The sequence below is a fragment of the Macaca nemestrina genome, chromosome 6 (assembly GCF_043159975.1).
Source record: "Macaca nemestrina isolate mMacNem1 chromosome 6, mMacNem.hap1, whole genome shotgun sequence".
Classification (NCBI taxonomy): Eukaryota; Metazoa; Chordata; class Mammalia; order Primates; family Cercopithecidae; genus Macaca; species Macaca nemestrina.
Window position 1 is genome coordinate 22,995,299 of NC_092130.1, and position 16,243 is coordinate 23,011,541.

General features: G+C 43.1%; 1 protein-coding gene and 1 long non-coding RNA gene across 5 annotated transcripts in view; one reads left to right on the forward strand and one right to left on the reverse strand.

Annotated features, from left to right (window-relative positions):
• Positions 1 to 16,243, reverse strand: part of LOC105482372 (cytoplasmic FMR1 interacting protein 2) — a 133,559-nt gene that overhangs the window by 8,417 nt on the left and 108,899 nt on the right. For all 3 annotated transcript variants that reach the window (XM_011742420.3, XM_024793007.2, XM_024793008.2), the window contains 2 exons: positions 4,452 to 4,524; positions 3,753 to 3,847 (listed from right to left, as the gene is read on the reverse strand). In XM_011742420.3, coding sequence (XP_011740722.1) covers positions 3,753 to 3,847; positions 4,452 to 4,524 — 168 coding nt within the window. The remainder of the gene's footprint in view (positions 1 to 3,752; positions 3,848 to 4,451; positions 4,525 to 16,243) is intronic.
• Positions 1 to 16,243, forward strand: part of LOC105482371 (uncharacterized) — a 30,924-nt gene that overhangs the window by 2,018 nt on the left and 12,663 nt on the right. For both annotated transcript variants that reach the window (XR_011624541.1, XR_003018167.2), the window contains exon 2: positions 15,127 to 15,251. This is a non-coding gene — a long non-coding RNA (uncharacterized lncRNA). The remainder of the gene's footprint in view (positions 1 to 15,126; positions 15,252 to 16,243) is intronic.

Genomic DNA, 16,243 nt, shown 5'->3' on the forward strand with positions numbered 1-16,243 from the left:
TAACTCATTTCCTTCAATATTATGAAGGAATGGCTACATTTAATGGCCATTGATATAATTCATTTAGTCTTATATACTTAGGTTATCTTAAATTGTTAACAAACTCAAAATTATGAACAATGCTAAAGACACCATCCTTTTTTTTTTTTTTTTTTTTTTAAATATTTGAGACAGTCTCACTCTGCTGCCCAGGCCAGAGTGCAGTGGCGCCATCTGGGCTCACTGCAACCTCCACCTCCCAGGTTCAAGTGATTCTCCTGCCTCAGCCTCCTGAGTATCTGGGATCACAGGCATGGGCCACCATGCCTGGCTAATTTTTGTATTTTTAGTAGAGATGGGGTTTCACTATGTTGGCCAGACTGGTCTCAAACTCCTGACCTCAGGTGATCCACCCACCTTGGCCTCCCAAAGTGCTGAGATTCCAGGTGTGAGCCACCATGCCCAGCCCACCATCCTTATACATAACATCCTGTGAGCTGTGAATGAGCATTTTGTTAGGATGAATATTTACTAACTGAAGGGTCAATGAGTATAAATATTTTAAAAGGCATCTGCTATACAGTGGCAAACTATTCTTAAGGAAAGTTGATCCATGTGCATTCACCTGTGTGAAGCCTGTTCCTTGTACCCTCATGAATACTCCTGTATCCCAGACTGGGCAACGTAGTGACACCTCATCTCTCTAAAAATAAAAAAATTATCCAGATATGGTGTTGTGTGCCTGTCATCCCAGCTTCTCAGGAGGCTGAGGCAGGAAGATTGCTTGAGCCTGGGAGGCTGAGGCTGCAGTGAGCTATGATTGCGCCACTGCACTCCAGCTTGGGTGACAGGAAAAGACCCTGTCATAATAATAATAATAATAATATAACAATAATAATCCATTCAGAAATAGTCTTTGTCAACTTTGAGATGAAAAATTTTACCTCATTCTTTGAATGTGCATTTCATTGATTACTGGTAAGGCCAGATACTTTTCCGTGTGTGTTAACATTGTATTTTTTTATGTTGTGAACTTTCTTTCATGTCTTGTCTTTTGGTATGTCTGTCATTTTCTCTTTGCTTTGAAAACGTGCTTTATAGATCACTTCCTGCGAACACCCTCAATTTGCAGTTTGGTGTTATGTAGGGAGGGGAGGGTTTAACATGGCTTTTATCCATTTCTTTTCTATTCCACTCAGTGGGGAGTTTTTCTCTTTCTGCCCTTATGTGAGTTTAACAAGGGGATAGAGAAAACATTTGTGAAGCTGTGCCGAAATAATCTCAATATTCCTTCTCTATAACTTTGAGAAGGAATATATAACAATATTCCTTCTCAAAAAACTCGATGATTTTTGAATTCTTATGCTTCTATTATTTGCTCATCATAACAATCAAGAAAGGCAGGTAAAGCAGCTATGATCTCATTACATAGATGGTAAAATAAAGATTGAGAAAAATGGCTTGCACTAGATAATTTAGGGGTGGAGTTAGGACAAGGATCCCTGTCTTTTAACCTCCTCCGGCTCCAAGTTTTTCTTCCATGATAGTGTGGGGCAACAAACCAGGCCACTTCAATTTGTCTCAAACAAATGCAAAGAATGCAATACTGCTCAAGCTTCCCGGCTTTAAATAGGTTGCAGACTTCCTCTGTCACCTCCTAGATATCTTACGAGTACCTGTGCCCAAACCATCTCGGAAGTTAATATTTTGTTAACTTTTCTTTGGTTCATGGAATGACTAAGTTTTGGACTATTTCTTGAGGAATGGAGGACTTAGAAAACTAGCACTTCCTGTCCCACAGAATGTCTAGGCTTTTGTTTGTTAAACACTCAGCATTTGACAGACTGAGATTTCTATCAGTCCCAAGGAAATGGTGTTCACCAGAACAGGGAAGGAATTCACAGTCCTCTAAGTGGAAACATATGCCAGACTTCGGAGTGAGAGGCGGGATGCCCGCGAGAGGCGGGTGCCTGCGAGAGGCAGATGCCTGCAGGATGACAGCAGCAGTGGGGAGCAGACACATTCACGTGTCACTCACTGGGTTTTCTCCCTAAAAGGAAATCGCTGGAGAGGATCTCCTCTGTTTAGCCTCTGCAGGCCAAAAAAGAAAATGTGTGTGCTCTACAGTATCTGAGTTCTCTCTGTGGTGAGTTAAAGAACCCAACCACCATTAGCTGCTTTTTTTTTTTTTTTTTTTTTTTTTTTGAGATGGAGTCTCGCTCTGTTGCCCAGGCTGGAGTGCAGTGGCACGATCTCAGCTAACTGCAACCTCTGCCTCCCAGGTTCAAGTGATTCTCCTGCCTCAGCCTCCCATGTAGCTGGGATTACAAGTGCCTGCAACCGTGCCCAGCTAATTTTTGTGTTTTTGGTAGAGTTGGGGTTTCACCATGTTGGCCAGGCTGGTCTCGAACTTCTGACCTGAGGTGATCCGCCTGCTTTGGCCTTCCAAAGTGCTGGGATTACAGGCATGAGCCACTGCGCATGGCCCCACCATTAGCTTTTAATCACCATTTTCAGAAGGAGGTTGGTGGCATGCGGGGGCTGGGCTGGGGTGGCTTCCTCAGTGTGACGTTTGTGCAGATGAGGCTCTGCATCGCGCTCCAAAAATACCATGTTTTGCCAGAAGAGAGGCCACCTTCTGCCCTCTGCTGAGGATTTGAGTCCTTCTGCCCTTGGTGAGAACACCAGAGAGGACCGCCGGAATGCAAGTTCAACAGCGACTTTCAATCCTAAATCTCTTAAACAGTTGGCATTGGCTTGTCTCACTAGAATACCCTGTTTCTCTTCTTCCTGAATTCTTCCCCGCCTGCGCCCATACAACGTGAAGCTTGCTTAAATCAACTTGAAAGGTGACAGCACACGCCTTTTGTTTCTCCACTTTCCCCCCATGTCTCTTTCCTCCTGCTCCCTGCATAATCTGAATTCTCTGAAGGCAGGGGTCTTGTCTTACTCATCTTGATGTTCATCATGACAAGTACTGGTTTTTAACAAGTACAGAATAACATATGAGCTCATTCACCTTTATTAGAACACTACAGAAAAGGCTGAAGTCTTCTTTCTCTCCCACTCTATTCTATCTCATCTCTCTTCAGAGGTTGCCACCATGATAAACTAGGTAGACGTCATTCCAGACATTTTCAGAAGAGTTTTATATGGTTTTGTTGTATGCATTTAAAAAAACGCATCATCCTGCGTGAACTGTAGTGCAACTTGCTTCATCCAATCGACTGTGCTTATGATCTATCCACACTGATGCATCAAGATCTAATTTTGCCTTTTCATTATGTATTAAGTACATACGTAATATGCAATAACTTAGCATTTTATTTAATCAATGCTTTACTATTAGATGTTTGGGTTGTTTCTAGTTTTTGCTTTAACAAACAATGTTACATAAGCATCTAGTGTTCCTTTAGCAAAAATATCCAGAAGTGAACTGCTGGCTCACAGAGTATGTGGAGTTTTAACTTTTAGAGACAAAGTAACAGATTCTTGATATCTAGCAGGGACACAGTAGATACTTGTTTAAATAAGCAGACGACTTGTTGGCAGGATATACGATACAGGGTACTGAAGAAACACTCAGGCCTGAGAGTCAGCAAATCTCATTCCAGACCTGTTGTTGCTATCAATATTAACCAGTTTTGGGGTATTGGACATTCTCTTCCCTACTCTGAGCCTCAGTTTTCTGACCTGTACAATGAGGGGGTTTGGTCGAATGCCTTCAAGTTCCTGTCAGTGATCAGAGCCCATTCATCATATAAGATTGGTACCTGAGGGGTCCCCAGCCGCTCGATCAGAGGGACCAGGTGGAGTGGGGCATACTTGGCTTCCAGACGTTTCATCCGGACCTCCAGGCGCTCCCCCTCTGCAAAAGGAGTCACAGAGCAGAAAATGAGACTCAGGGCACATGGGGCAACTGGGGAAGGAAAAACTCTCAAAGGACCTGATGATGTATCTGCATTCCAAAAATGGGATGGAGTGTGTGGCACCGCTCTCCTTCGTTCTCTAAAGTGTGAGCAGTGTTTTCAAGGAAAAATGTTCTATGATTTGTCCAACAATGGAATCGTCTGCCTTCTAGAATATCTCTAGTTGAGTGGTTTAATATATTAATATACATATATTTAAATTCCAAGCCTAGATACCACTAAACTAGAGATATTTTAGAAGGAACAAGGGACAGGGCCTGGAGTGTCATTTCTATAATCTTATAAGGAATTTGTTGAAGAATTAGAATGAATGACAGAGTCAAAGATAACAGGCTTCAGAGTCTGTCTGGTCAGTCATGTGGTCAGTAGGCTCAATGCAGGTGGCTGGGTTCATCTTCCAATTTGTGATTCTGTGGTTATTCAATAGGTGTCCAAAGCTTTAACCTTCTCCCCTGCTGACTAGATCTGAGTTGACTGGGATTAGGAAGTGAAAATAAGGTTCAAACGCTGGTCAGCTATTCAGCTGCTGTAGTGGTTTCTTACCTTTGATGTAGACTCTAGGCAAGATGTTTTGGAAGGGTGCGGCATGGAGCAAATCACAGACCTCCTCCTGAGACTGCAGAGAGGGGGGAAAAGAGAGAAAGCAATTTTCATTTTAAACAAGGAAGATTTTTCATTCCTAAAAACCTCAGCACTGGAGTTAGCTAGACCTGGGTTCAAATCCTGGCTCTTCTCACTGTGACCTTGGGCAAGTTACTTAGCCTCTCTAAGTCTGTATCTATCTGCAAAATGAGGATGAGAACAGTACCTATTTTAATGGGTTGTGAGGATCAAATGAGAAAATGCATAACCTTGTGGCATAGTCACAGGTATATAATGAGAGCTCAATACATTTTTACTATGATCTTATAAGGAATTTGTTGAATTAGGATGGATTACACAGAATCAAACAGATGATGGGTCTTAGTCTGTGTCTGTTTGGTTGTGAGGTCTGTAGGCTCAAGGCAGGTGGCTAGGTCAGTCTTCAGTCTACAAATCTAGGGTGACTCTGTGTAAAGGCCTATGTCTGATTGGTTTTCTGCACACCAGACATCAACTAGCAAGAAAAGAGGGACAAGAACCCAGGCCAGATTGGTTTCGATGGTGACTTGTTATGTGTAAAGATAAACTTAAAAGCAAACATACAATTGTTGGACGGGAAGCTTGGTTAGGGCAAGACGGGAGATAGGGTCTCATGGGCTTACTGTCCTGGGACAAGCTCACAATCCCTGGATTTCAGAACAAAGGGGAGGGAAGGAGTCTGGAGAAGCCATCCTCTACTGGGGTCTGCTTTCTCTTCAACTCTGGGCACTTGGATTAGGCAGGATCCAGGCTCCATTTCAAACTCTGACACTTTGGGATTCTAAGCATCTGAGAAAATCAAGATTGCAGGTGTCCTTGCCTTCCTCTACCCCAGGCATGGATGGAACACCACCAATCCAGGACTCTGAAAGGCCAGTTGTTCAAGAGGGGAACCCCAACTCCTGTTTAACTGCAGACCAGTCCTTGAAATGAGGCTACCAGAGGAAGAACACTCTGCAGGCCCTTCACAGGAGCCTGATCTGTCATTCTCAGTTTCTTATCCAGAGGGGAAACTTTCCCCTCAACTTTTTTTTTTTTTGGTGAAACAGAGTCTCATTCTGTTGCCCAGACTTGGCTCACTGCAGCCTCTGCCTCTTGGATTCAAGCGATTACTCCTGCCTCAGCCTCCTGAGAAGCTGGGACTACAGGTGCTCGCTTCATGCCCGGCTAATTTTTGTATTTTTAGTAGAGATGGGATTTTGCCATGTTGGCCAGGCTGGTCTCAAACTCCTGACCTCAGGTGATCTGCCTGCCTTGGCCTCCCCAAGTGCTAGGATTACAGGTGTGAGCCACCATGCATGGCCCTTTCCTCCTTTTTTAAGTGAGGTGTGTGTTTGTCTCCTTTCTAGTAAATCTCAGAACCTGGTCTTCATTGCTATGTCTAAGCTTAGATTCTTTGATTCATTATATAACCTGAAAACTTTGCTTATTGATCATTCAGACTAATCTTTCATATTCACATGGTGGATTACACTGGATGATTTTTGAATGATGAATCAGCCTTGCATAGCCGAAATAAACACACTCGATTATATATTGTCCTTTTGATGTATTGCTCGAATTTATTTGCTAACATTTTGTTGAGGATTTTTGCTCTGTATTCATGAGGGATACTGATTTGTAGTTTTATTTTCAAATGCCTTAGGTTTTGGTATTAGGGTAATGTTGACCTCAGAAGATGGGGAGAGTTCCCCTTTTGCATTTTTTGGAGATAAAACCCCCTTTCCAAAATTATAACAGGGGAAATTATGACAGTAAAAGAACCTCATTTTGCTTCTAACCTTGAAGCTGTTCTTGTTCATTCCTGGCATAGGCCGAACTAACTTGGGAAAGGAATTCAGTTCATGGTTTGTCTCTGAAACAAAATTGATCGTAGCCCTATCCTGAAAAGACCCCCTTCTTGCCTGAGGACCAGTCCACCTTTGCAGGACTAACAAATTAGCCACAAGATTAGAAATTACAGTTTAGGGGTCATGCAGCCTCTGGCTTCAAGAGTCTGAAACTCCCCAATAGCCCCTGGGGATAACAATCACTATTATAAAACCTAAGATCAGTGCTTGAGATATTTTGCAGACCTTGCACTCTAGTGGATCAGCTGACACCATCCAGACTGGTAATCTGGCTCAATGAGTTCTGCCATCTCACCCAGGAATAGAAAACAGCAAGAGAAACTCACTTCCACCCTCTATGATCCCATCTCCAACCTGACCAATCAGCACTCCACACTTCCTAAGCTCCTACCTGTCAAATTATCTTTAAAAACGGATTCCCAAATGCTTGAGGAGACTAATTTGAGTAATAATGAAAATAATGAAACTCCAGTCTCCTGCACAGCCGGCTCTGCATGCATTACTCTTTGTCCATTGCAATTCCCCTGTCCGGATAAATGGGCTCTCTGGGCAGTGGGCAAGGTGAACCCGCTGGGCGGTTACAGAGGAGATCATGTAGAATTGGTACTGTTTCCTCTTCAAGTGTTTGATGGAATTCACAAGTGAAACCATCGGCGTATAGTGTGGGTTTTTTGCTTTTGTTTCTTTTTTCTTTTTTTTCTTTTTTTTTTTTTTATATGGGGTCTTGCTCCCTCACCCAGGCTGGAATGCAACAGTGTAATCATGGCTCACTAGCCTTGACCTTCTGGGTTCAGGTGATCCTCCCATCTCAGCCTCCTGAATAGCTGGGACTACAGGTATGTGCCACCAATCTGGCTAATTTTTTTTGTAGAGACAGGGTTGGGAGTTTTCTTTGTTGGAATTTTCTTTTTATAAGTAGGAATGATATTTCTTTAATAGATACAGTACTATTCAGCTTATCAATTTTTCTTAAGTGAGTTTCAGCGGTTTGTGTCTCTTAAGGAATTAGCTCCTTTCATTTAAGTTTAATTTATGGGTATATTACATATTTGTCTTTAGAACATTTTTATTGTCCTTTTAATTTTTGTGGGTTCTGTAGTAATGTCCCTCTTTCATTCCTGGTCATTTGTGTCTTCTCTTTTTTTCTTGGCTAGAGGTTTATCATGAACACATGAAAAAGTCATGTGTTCATGATTTTTTTCTCCTCATAAAACCAGTTTTTAGTTTCAACGTTACTGGTTTCTTTTTTCTTTTTTTTTTGTTTTGAGACAAGGTCTCATTCTGTTGCCCAGGCTGAAGTGCAGTGGCATGAACATGACTCACTGCAACCTCAGCCTCCCAGGACTCAGTTGATCCTTCTACCTCAGTCTCCCAAGTAGCTGGGACTATAGGTACACACCACCACACCCAGCTAAGTTTTGTATCCTTTGTAGAGATGGGGGTCTCACCATGTTGCCCAGGCTAGTCTTGAACTCCTGGGCTCAAACTGTCTGCCTGCCTTTGCCTCTCAAAAGTGCTGGGATTACAGGCATGAGCCACCGCACCCAGCCTCAATGTTACTGGTTTCTGTTCCTTACTAATTCATATCTTTTCTTCCGCCTGCATTAAGTTTAATTTGCTCTTATTTCTCTAGTTTCTTTTTTATTTTTTAAATAATTGAAATAAAGAATAGGTATGGGGAGTCTCACTGTGTTGCCTAGACTGGTCTCAAACTCCTGGGCTCAAGCAATCCTCCTGCCTTGACCTCCCAAAGTGCTGGGATTATAGGCACGTGCCACTGCACCTGGCCATTGCTCTAGTTTCTTAAAGTGGAGGCCTAGATTACTGATTTGATACCTTTATTCTTTGCTAATAGAACATTCAGGGTATTCTTCCATAACTCCAGCAATCAAGAGTTCATTTCTTCTGGAGGCAGCTCAATCCACTTTCAAACAACTCTAATGGTTAGAAAGTTTAGCTGGGTATTGAGCCAAGGCTGCTTCCCAATAGTTTCCACTCTAGATCCTTGTTCTGTTCTTTAGAGTATCACTGAATGTATTTTTCAAGCTAGTATCTTTCAAGCTAGCTCTTTTATCTCTATTCTTCCCCTCAGAATCAAGCACTTTGTAAGAGTTTTCTACATCTCTCTCCATTTCTTAGTCTTCAGGTCCTTCCTCAGCAAACAGAAATATCATGCCTAGTCATACCATGCCATGACAATGTCTCTCGCAGAGATTACCAAGGACTGCACTGTCACTAAGTTCAATGCATACCTTTCAGTCTTCATCCTATGTAATGTCTCTAAAGTATTAGGCACTGTCCTCCTCCGCTCCTATGATAAGGTGTGCCTTTGTTTCCACCATTTTGGCTTCTCCTTTTTAGCATCTTTGCAAATTTTATCTCTGATCATCCCTTAAATGTTGTTGTTGTTGTTGTTTTTTCTTATTCTATTGTCCCAGTTTATCTCATCTACTCCCATGACTTGAAACACCATTCACTGTCCACTATTAATCAAACCTGTGTTTTCATCCAGACTTTTCTCCAAAGCTCTGGACCTGGACAGCCAACTCCTTGCTGGATGTTCCCACTTGAATATTCCACAGCTCAATGTTTCTAAAGCTGACCACCTTCTCCTCCTTATCACCTGGTGTTCCTTGCTCACAGAATGGCACAATCAACTCATCTGCCCAGGCCTAAACCCTGGGGTGCATCTTCTCTCTTTCTCCTAGAAACACCAATTAGTCTTTGTCCTGCTGATTCTCATGTATGATTCTTTGCACGTTTTTCCACACCAACCACCACAACACTAAGAGCTCCATAAGGGTAGGGATGGCGTCTCTATTTCTGCCTCTCATCTCCAGTGCCCTGCATATATTAGTTTCTCAATAATTTATTAAATGTCTAAACATCTGTTGCTCTATAAATGTTTCTTACATGAGTAAATAAATTTGTCTGCATGACAGTCCTCCAAGTATGAGAATGCTACTATTACATCCATTCATTCATCCGACAAATATTTATTGAGCACCAGGCACTGTTGCAGGCTTTGCAGATATGATGCTGAACAAGTTAGACTAGATCTTTGCCCTCACAGAATTTATGTTCTAGTTGACAGAGACAGATAAAAACAAGTAAACAAATCAGAAAATTTCAGGGTAATATGCTAGACAGTGACAGGTTTGGGAAGGGACTACTACAAGGTAGTTAGAAAGGATCTTTTTGGCCGAGTGTGGTGACTCATGCCTGTAAGCACTTTGGGAGGCTGAGGTGGGATGAATGCCTGAGCTCAGGAGTTGGAGACCACCCTGGGGCCGACATGGTGAAACCCCGTCTCTACTAAAATACAAAAAATTAGCCGAGCTTGGTGGTGCATGCCTATAATCCCAGCTCCTTGGGAGGCTGAGGTAGAATTGCTTGAACCTGGGAGGTGGAAGTTGCAGTGAGCTGAGATTGCACCACTGCACTCCAGCCTGGGCCACAGAGCTAGACTCTCTCTCAAAAACAAAAACAAAACCTTTTTTTTTTTTTTTTTTTTTTTTTGGAGAGATGTTTGAGTTGGTGACATTTGAATAGAGAATGGAATGAGTTGGTGACATTTGATTAGAGAATGGAATGAAGCAAGGGATCTAGCCATGTAAATATGAGGTAAGGGTGGTCCAGTACAAAGGCCGTGGGGCAGGGAACGAGTTAGGGTGTAGTGTTGAAGAGACTCACAGTACATACGGCAGGAGGTCCTAAAGGTAGGGAGAGACCAGATCAGGTGGGGCCTCGTAGGCATGGGGCTAAGTGTGAATTTTAAGTGTACCAAGGAGCTATTGAAGTTGTTCCAGAGGACTGGTATACATAGCCCCACTGCCAAGTTTTCTCATCTTTCACTTTTCCAAACATTTCAGTTGTTCCTAGAAATGTCTTGTTACTGGAAGCTGGCCATTGCGTGAACTATCAACTTTCTGTTTTGTTAACATGTGTAAAGTGGTGTGGGCAGCCGCCTTAGGGGATAGAGGAAGAGGAAGAGAGCTCTGGTTCTCTGCAAGAGTAATGCTGCTGTTTTGTTCATTTTACATGATGAGCTTCTTCAGATTTCTTTTGGGGAGACAGTGTTCCACTTACCCCCTTCAACGCCCCTGCCACCTCAATGCAAACTGAAACCGCAGGACCAGAGGTTCTTTGGGGGTGCTTCCTGCTGGCAAACTTCTGTGTGTGCTTCGTAATGTCATTTATCAATGAAGGTGAGAAACAGAAGGATGTGATTTCTTAAGAGATGGAAAAGCATTTGCCTGGAAGGTCCCAGGATTTGAGCTATGTGGCTGTTTTCATGATGAGGTGGCTACACACTCTGCAACACCTTTTGTGGAAGGTGTTTGTTTGGCATTGAAGCTGAGATCATTGTGACTGATAAAAACATCCATTTTGGAGCACACAAAGGCCTGTGTAAGGGATACAAACAAGCTTCCATTGTGGGAGCCCAGGCAAAGGCTGACCTCCCTCTTGTCTGATCCTTATCTTAAAGGATCCACACTAGGCCATCCACTCTGCCTAGGAACCCATCAAGCCATGCCCTGCTGGAAAGGCTCCTTGCTGTGGCCTGTGAAGACCACCCAGCCTTGGTTCTCTCTCCACTCAGCTCCCTCCTTCCCACTCCACTCTGACTGTTTCAGCCATAGGAGCTGTTTGTTATTCAAACATGCTGTCTGTGTGCCCATCACAGAATCTTCACTGTCTCTGGAATGCTGTCTAATCCATCTCTTCTCCCTTACTCTCTTTGCTTAGCAAATTCCTGTTCTTTCAGATCGCAACTTAAGCATCGTTCCTTTTAGGAACACTTCCCTGACCCCAATGCCTCCCTGCTCATGTAGGTTCCTTTATTAAATGTCCTCAAAGAACTGAGTTCTCTTCCTTTCCAGCATCTTAACTCAATCTATATTACACATTCCCATACATGACTAGTTCATAAATGTCTACTCCCCCACCACTGAAATTTAACCTCCATGAAAGTAGAGACAATGTCTATCTTTGACCACATCTTATTCCCAATAGTAAGCACGGTACCTAATATATAATAAATGCTCAATAACTATGTAGAATTAAAGTTGAAAAGTCCCAGCATGTAAGGAAATTTAGCCTTAGAATACAATCTCTCTTATTTGGGGCCTATGTGTTTCTCCTTATTGTAATAACAAAGGGAGTATTATCTCTTCAATTTTACTGATTACTCTATGAACTATATGAAGTGGTTTTAAGAATTGTCCATGTAGTGGGATTTTCAGGTGTTTTTAACTTTCTTTCCCACTCTTTCCCTTTTTTTTTCCTACTTGTATGCATTTACTAAGTTTTCTACATTGAACCCATATCACTTTAAAAAATTAACTTGAAAAAAAAGAACCCTGAAAGCAACTACTTTTTCCCAACTTGAAAGTAAAGAGCTTTTGGAGTCTTGTTGCTGGAATCAGAGGGGAAAGGAAATGAAATCCTAGCATGCCACTTGATCCAGCAAAGAAAAATATTTGCATAGGGGCCAGGCACGGTGGCTCATGTCTGTCATCCCAGCACTTTGGGAGGCCAAGGTGGGTGGATCACCTGAGGTCAGGAGTTTGAGACCAGCCCAGCCAACACGGTGAAATCCCGTCTGTACTAAAAATATAAAAATTAGCTGGGCATGGTGGCACATACCTGTAGTCCTAGCTACTTGGGAGGCTGAGGCAGGAGAATTGCTTGAACCTAGGAGGTGGAGGTTGCAGTGAGCCGAGACTGAGCCACTGTACTCCAGCCTGGGTGACAAAGTGAGACTCCGTCTCAAAAAAACAAAAAAGAAAAAATATTTGCATAGGTTTAATGAAAATAGTTTTTGTTTTAGGCTACAATTAAGGACATGACAGATGCAGAACAAAATATAAGTATTATAAAAAATACAGTGGTGATGAAGTAAAAGTGAAGCTGACAAGAGGCAGGAAGTGGGAGTACCAGGGGTGGTAATTTCCTCAGTCTTTTGTCTTTTCATGGAAAGGAGTCAAGATACTAAATCATGTTAGCAAAAGCAGCAATAGAGGTATAAGTATATTATCTATGATTACAAGGGAAAACAACAGAAGCAGTAATATAATCAAATGTTGAGAGGGAGAGAGAGAAATGAGATAAAATCCCATCTTTCCAAGTAGGGAGTCAGTATTGTCTAAAGTTGCGAATTAAGAAATAGGCTACCCTCATGAGTGTTACGGAGGTGACTGGAAGAACTGGAAACAGAAGTGATGCGGACAGGGTGCCCAGGGAATTGGGAATACAGGTGGGCAGAAGTGCAGTAGAGACAATTAGGATGTTTTTCTTTAAAAGCTCATCTGTAGTATTTGATTTGTTATAATGTGCAATTAAGACCTTAATGGAATTAAGTTATAGTGTGCAATTAACAACTTGAACAAAATGAAGAGGCTGGATTAAATGGTCTCCAAGTCTTTAGAACCAAGAGTCTGTAAAATACAACCACTTTTCTCTTTAGAGAAGGAGAAGCAATGAACATTACTGAGCACTAAGTAATGAGCTAGCTGCTTTATGTCAGTCGCCTGCTGTATGCTTCTGGACAGCCCTGTGAGATAGGGCTCACTGTCCCCATCCTGTGGAGTAAGGTGAACTTTCCTAACTAGGTCTCCACGCAGATGCTTAAATAAGCAGTAAGGCTGACATTTAGATCCAGGGCCACTCCACTTCGACACACATTGTTTCTCCATGGCAGCCAATGCAGCCAAAGTCTTAGGAAGCTTGACTTTCCCCCTTCATTATATATACATGTCATTAAATTGCAAAGTTACCAAAAATAGAAATAGAAAATCACTTAAAATCTTAACACCTAAGAAACTTGAGCCTCACTCATATCTGACAGGCTCATATCATTTGTTGACTTATTGGGTTTTTGGTTATAGCAACTAACATTCTTTAAACTTAAACTGTGGTATATACGCAGTTTGAAGAAGAACAAGAGTCTGAGCTACGTTCTTCTGTGCAAAGAAATAGGAAATTACTGATACCTTTATTCCCAACTTCCAGAGGTAGCCTCGACCCTGAATTGGTTTAAATAATTTCTTTGCAGACGGACTACTTTTTATAAATCTGCTGATGTTTCCAAGTCTATAATTAGACCACTCACGTCAATTTGTACCCACAAATTCCTTCTTCCCTGACCCTCTTATCCCTACCCAAAATTTTCTACCCAGTTTTATCCATCCCATAAATCCCCATTTAAGTTTCACCTTGTAGGAGTGTTCCAAGCCCCTCCAGCCCACAGTGCCTTTGCTTTTTAAAAACTTACCAGAGCTCTTATTCATTCAGGGCTTCCACTAAGTCACCTGCAGACTGGGCTGTCTAATCTAGCCCAGGCTCCTGAAATCTGAGCTTCTGATGGAGGACCAGGACATTGACCCACATCTCATGCAAACATTGATTGAGAGAGAATCTTCTTGAGGGACCACCCGTGTGTAGGACCTGCACGTTCTCTATATTTTTCTTGTTGGCCTGATATGCGAGGCCAGCAAGAATGTAGAGAACGTGTGTATAATAGGATCTAGATACCCAACAAGGTGGTACCAAATTCTGAAGACTTTCATTCTGACTTGAATAGAGCCTGAGCCAGAGATTAAGTAATTCTTCCATTTATATAGCAAACAATAAGCACAAGGCTTTCTGCAAGGTGCTGGAGTAGGTGAGGGAGACCAGATGCACAACGCTTACCAAGATGATGACAAAAGCAAGTAAATGGGCAATTCTAATAAGTGCTACAATTGGGGTGTGCCTGGGGTCTATGGGGACGCAAAGAGGAGCAAGCAATTCAGACCTTTGGGGAGGATGATAGGGAAGGATTTCTGAAGAAGGACGCTAACTTGGAACCAGGGGTGAGTGATGGACAGCTAAGGGGGAATAGTACCTGCAAAGGCCTCAAAGCAAGAGGCAGGGCTGAGAGCCAAGGTAGACTTAAGCTTTCAGTGCTGGAGGAAAGTGGTATGAGACAGGAAGGAGGGGTGGGAAGGAGCGGGTTGGGAAGACTCTTCTAAGTCTCACTTAGATTTCTGGATATTATCCTGATGGTTTTCATCAGGGAAATGGCAGAGTTGCAGCTTCACCTTCTGGTTGCAAGGGAGAGAAAGGATTGGGGAGAGCAAAGTGGGTGTTGGAAGAGTCCAAGCTGGAGAAAGCAGGGCCAGGAGTAAGTGGCAAAGGAGACGGAAGGAAGTGAGCAGAGGCCACAGACCTGATGACTGGACATCAGGACAGCAGGAAAAGAACCCCTGCACAGGGCACCTGTATGATGATGGTGCCGTTCGTGGAGTCAGAGGACACAGTGAGGCTGCAGGCAGGAGGAAGCCAAGGTCAGATTCAGGCAAGGTAAATTTCTGATGTGTGTGGACATGGAAAAGAAGATGTCTAAAAGGCAACTGGATGTGAGGCCTGGGCCCTGAAGAGTCTGGGGGGTAGAGCTGAACTTGGAAGTCAGCATGGGATGGAGGCTGACCCCAGGGGAAAGGAACTGCGCCAGGTTTGCATGAGTGGGTGCTTCTCAGGGTGACCAAGACCCTTCCGGAGACTTGAGTTCCTCTGACTATATGAGACCCAAGAGAAAAAAAGCACAAAGTGCTCCTTGAGTTCAAGGGAAGACATAAATTCTGAACATTTCCATGTCTACTAGCATACAGCCTACACAGGGATAAAAAGACACCTTTCAAGTCAGGAATAGGGAAGATACCACTTCTCTGCATGTGCTGCTACCTCTTTATTCCTTTCTTTAGGTCACCAAATATCTACTGAGTGCTTGCTCTGTGATCTGGCAGACAACCCAGAGGCACAGAGATGAAGATGGCACGCTCCATGGAGCCAGGGAGGGGCCTGGATGCTGCGGGAAACCCTATAACAGGTAGAGCTCTCTATAAAAATGAGATTTCAGTGAAGTTTACCAGCTCGTGGAGAAGAGATCCAAGGATCCAAGGACACCTATGACTGAGAAATAAAACAGAATCAACTGGGTTCAATAGGAGAAGCTGCTGACAAAGGGCTTTGGAGACTGAGAAGAGAGAGAAACACCATCAAGTTCCTCGCAGAGAAAGGCATTTGATAAAATGTGTGTTGATGAAAAGGACCAGCGGTTTGGGGAGGATGAGGAAATGATGGCTGTGAGACGGGCCTGAGAGGAGGGGCAGGGTTTTGAACTGTGAGGAAAGGTGCCATCCCATTCAGAAGGAGGAAGAAATCAGGGATAAAATGAGGTGGCTGATATGAAAGGAGTAGGGCATCCTTGGCTTGGGCTTGTGAGGAGTGTGGGCCACAGTGCTATGGGCGGTCAGTGAGCCAGGCTTTCAGTTCTTACGGGGCTTAGAGAAAAGGCTGATTCAAGTCTCCTTGCTCATGGCACGAGGAGGAAAGGGGGCTCTTGGTAACTGAGGACCTGCTTCTTAAGCATTGGAGACTTTGCATTCATTACCTCATTTAACACTAAGAACTCTGTGAGGTAGCTCCTTAGTCCCAGCACTTTTCAGGTGAGGAAACTAAGGCTTAGAGAAGGAGTGTCCCATCTTTTGGCTTCCCTGGGCCATGCTGGAAGAAGAACTGTCTTGGGCCACACATAAAAATAAAATACACTAATGACAGCTGATGAGCTTAAAAAAAAAAAAATCTCATAACGTTTTCAGAAAATTTATGAGTTTGGGTCAGGCTGCATTCAAAGTCGTCTTGGGCCGTGGGTTGGACAAGCTAGGCTTAGAGAATATAACAGAGTCTCATAGCTATCCAGTATAGAGGCAAGACTTCTGAATTCAAAGATATATGGTTTCCAGTGGAGACCATGGAAATCAACCGGAAATCAGGCTGAGAGAGCCTCATGCAACTCACCCTGCCCTTCCCCTTGGTCTC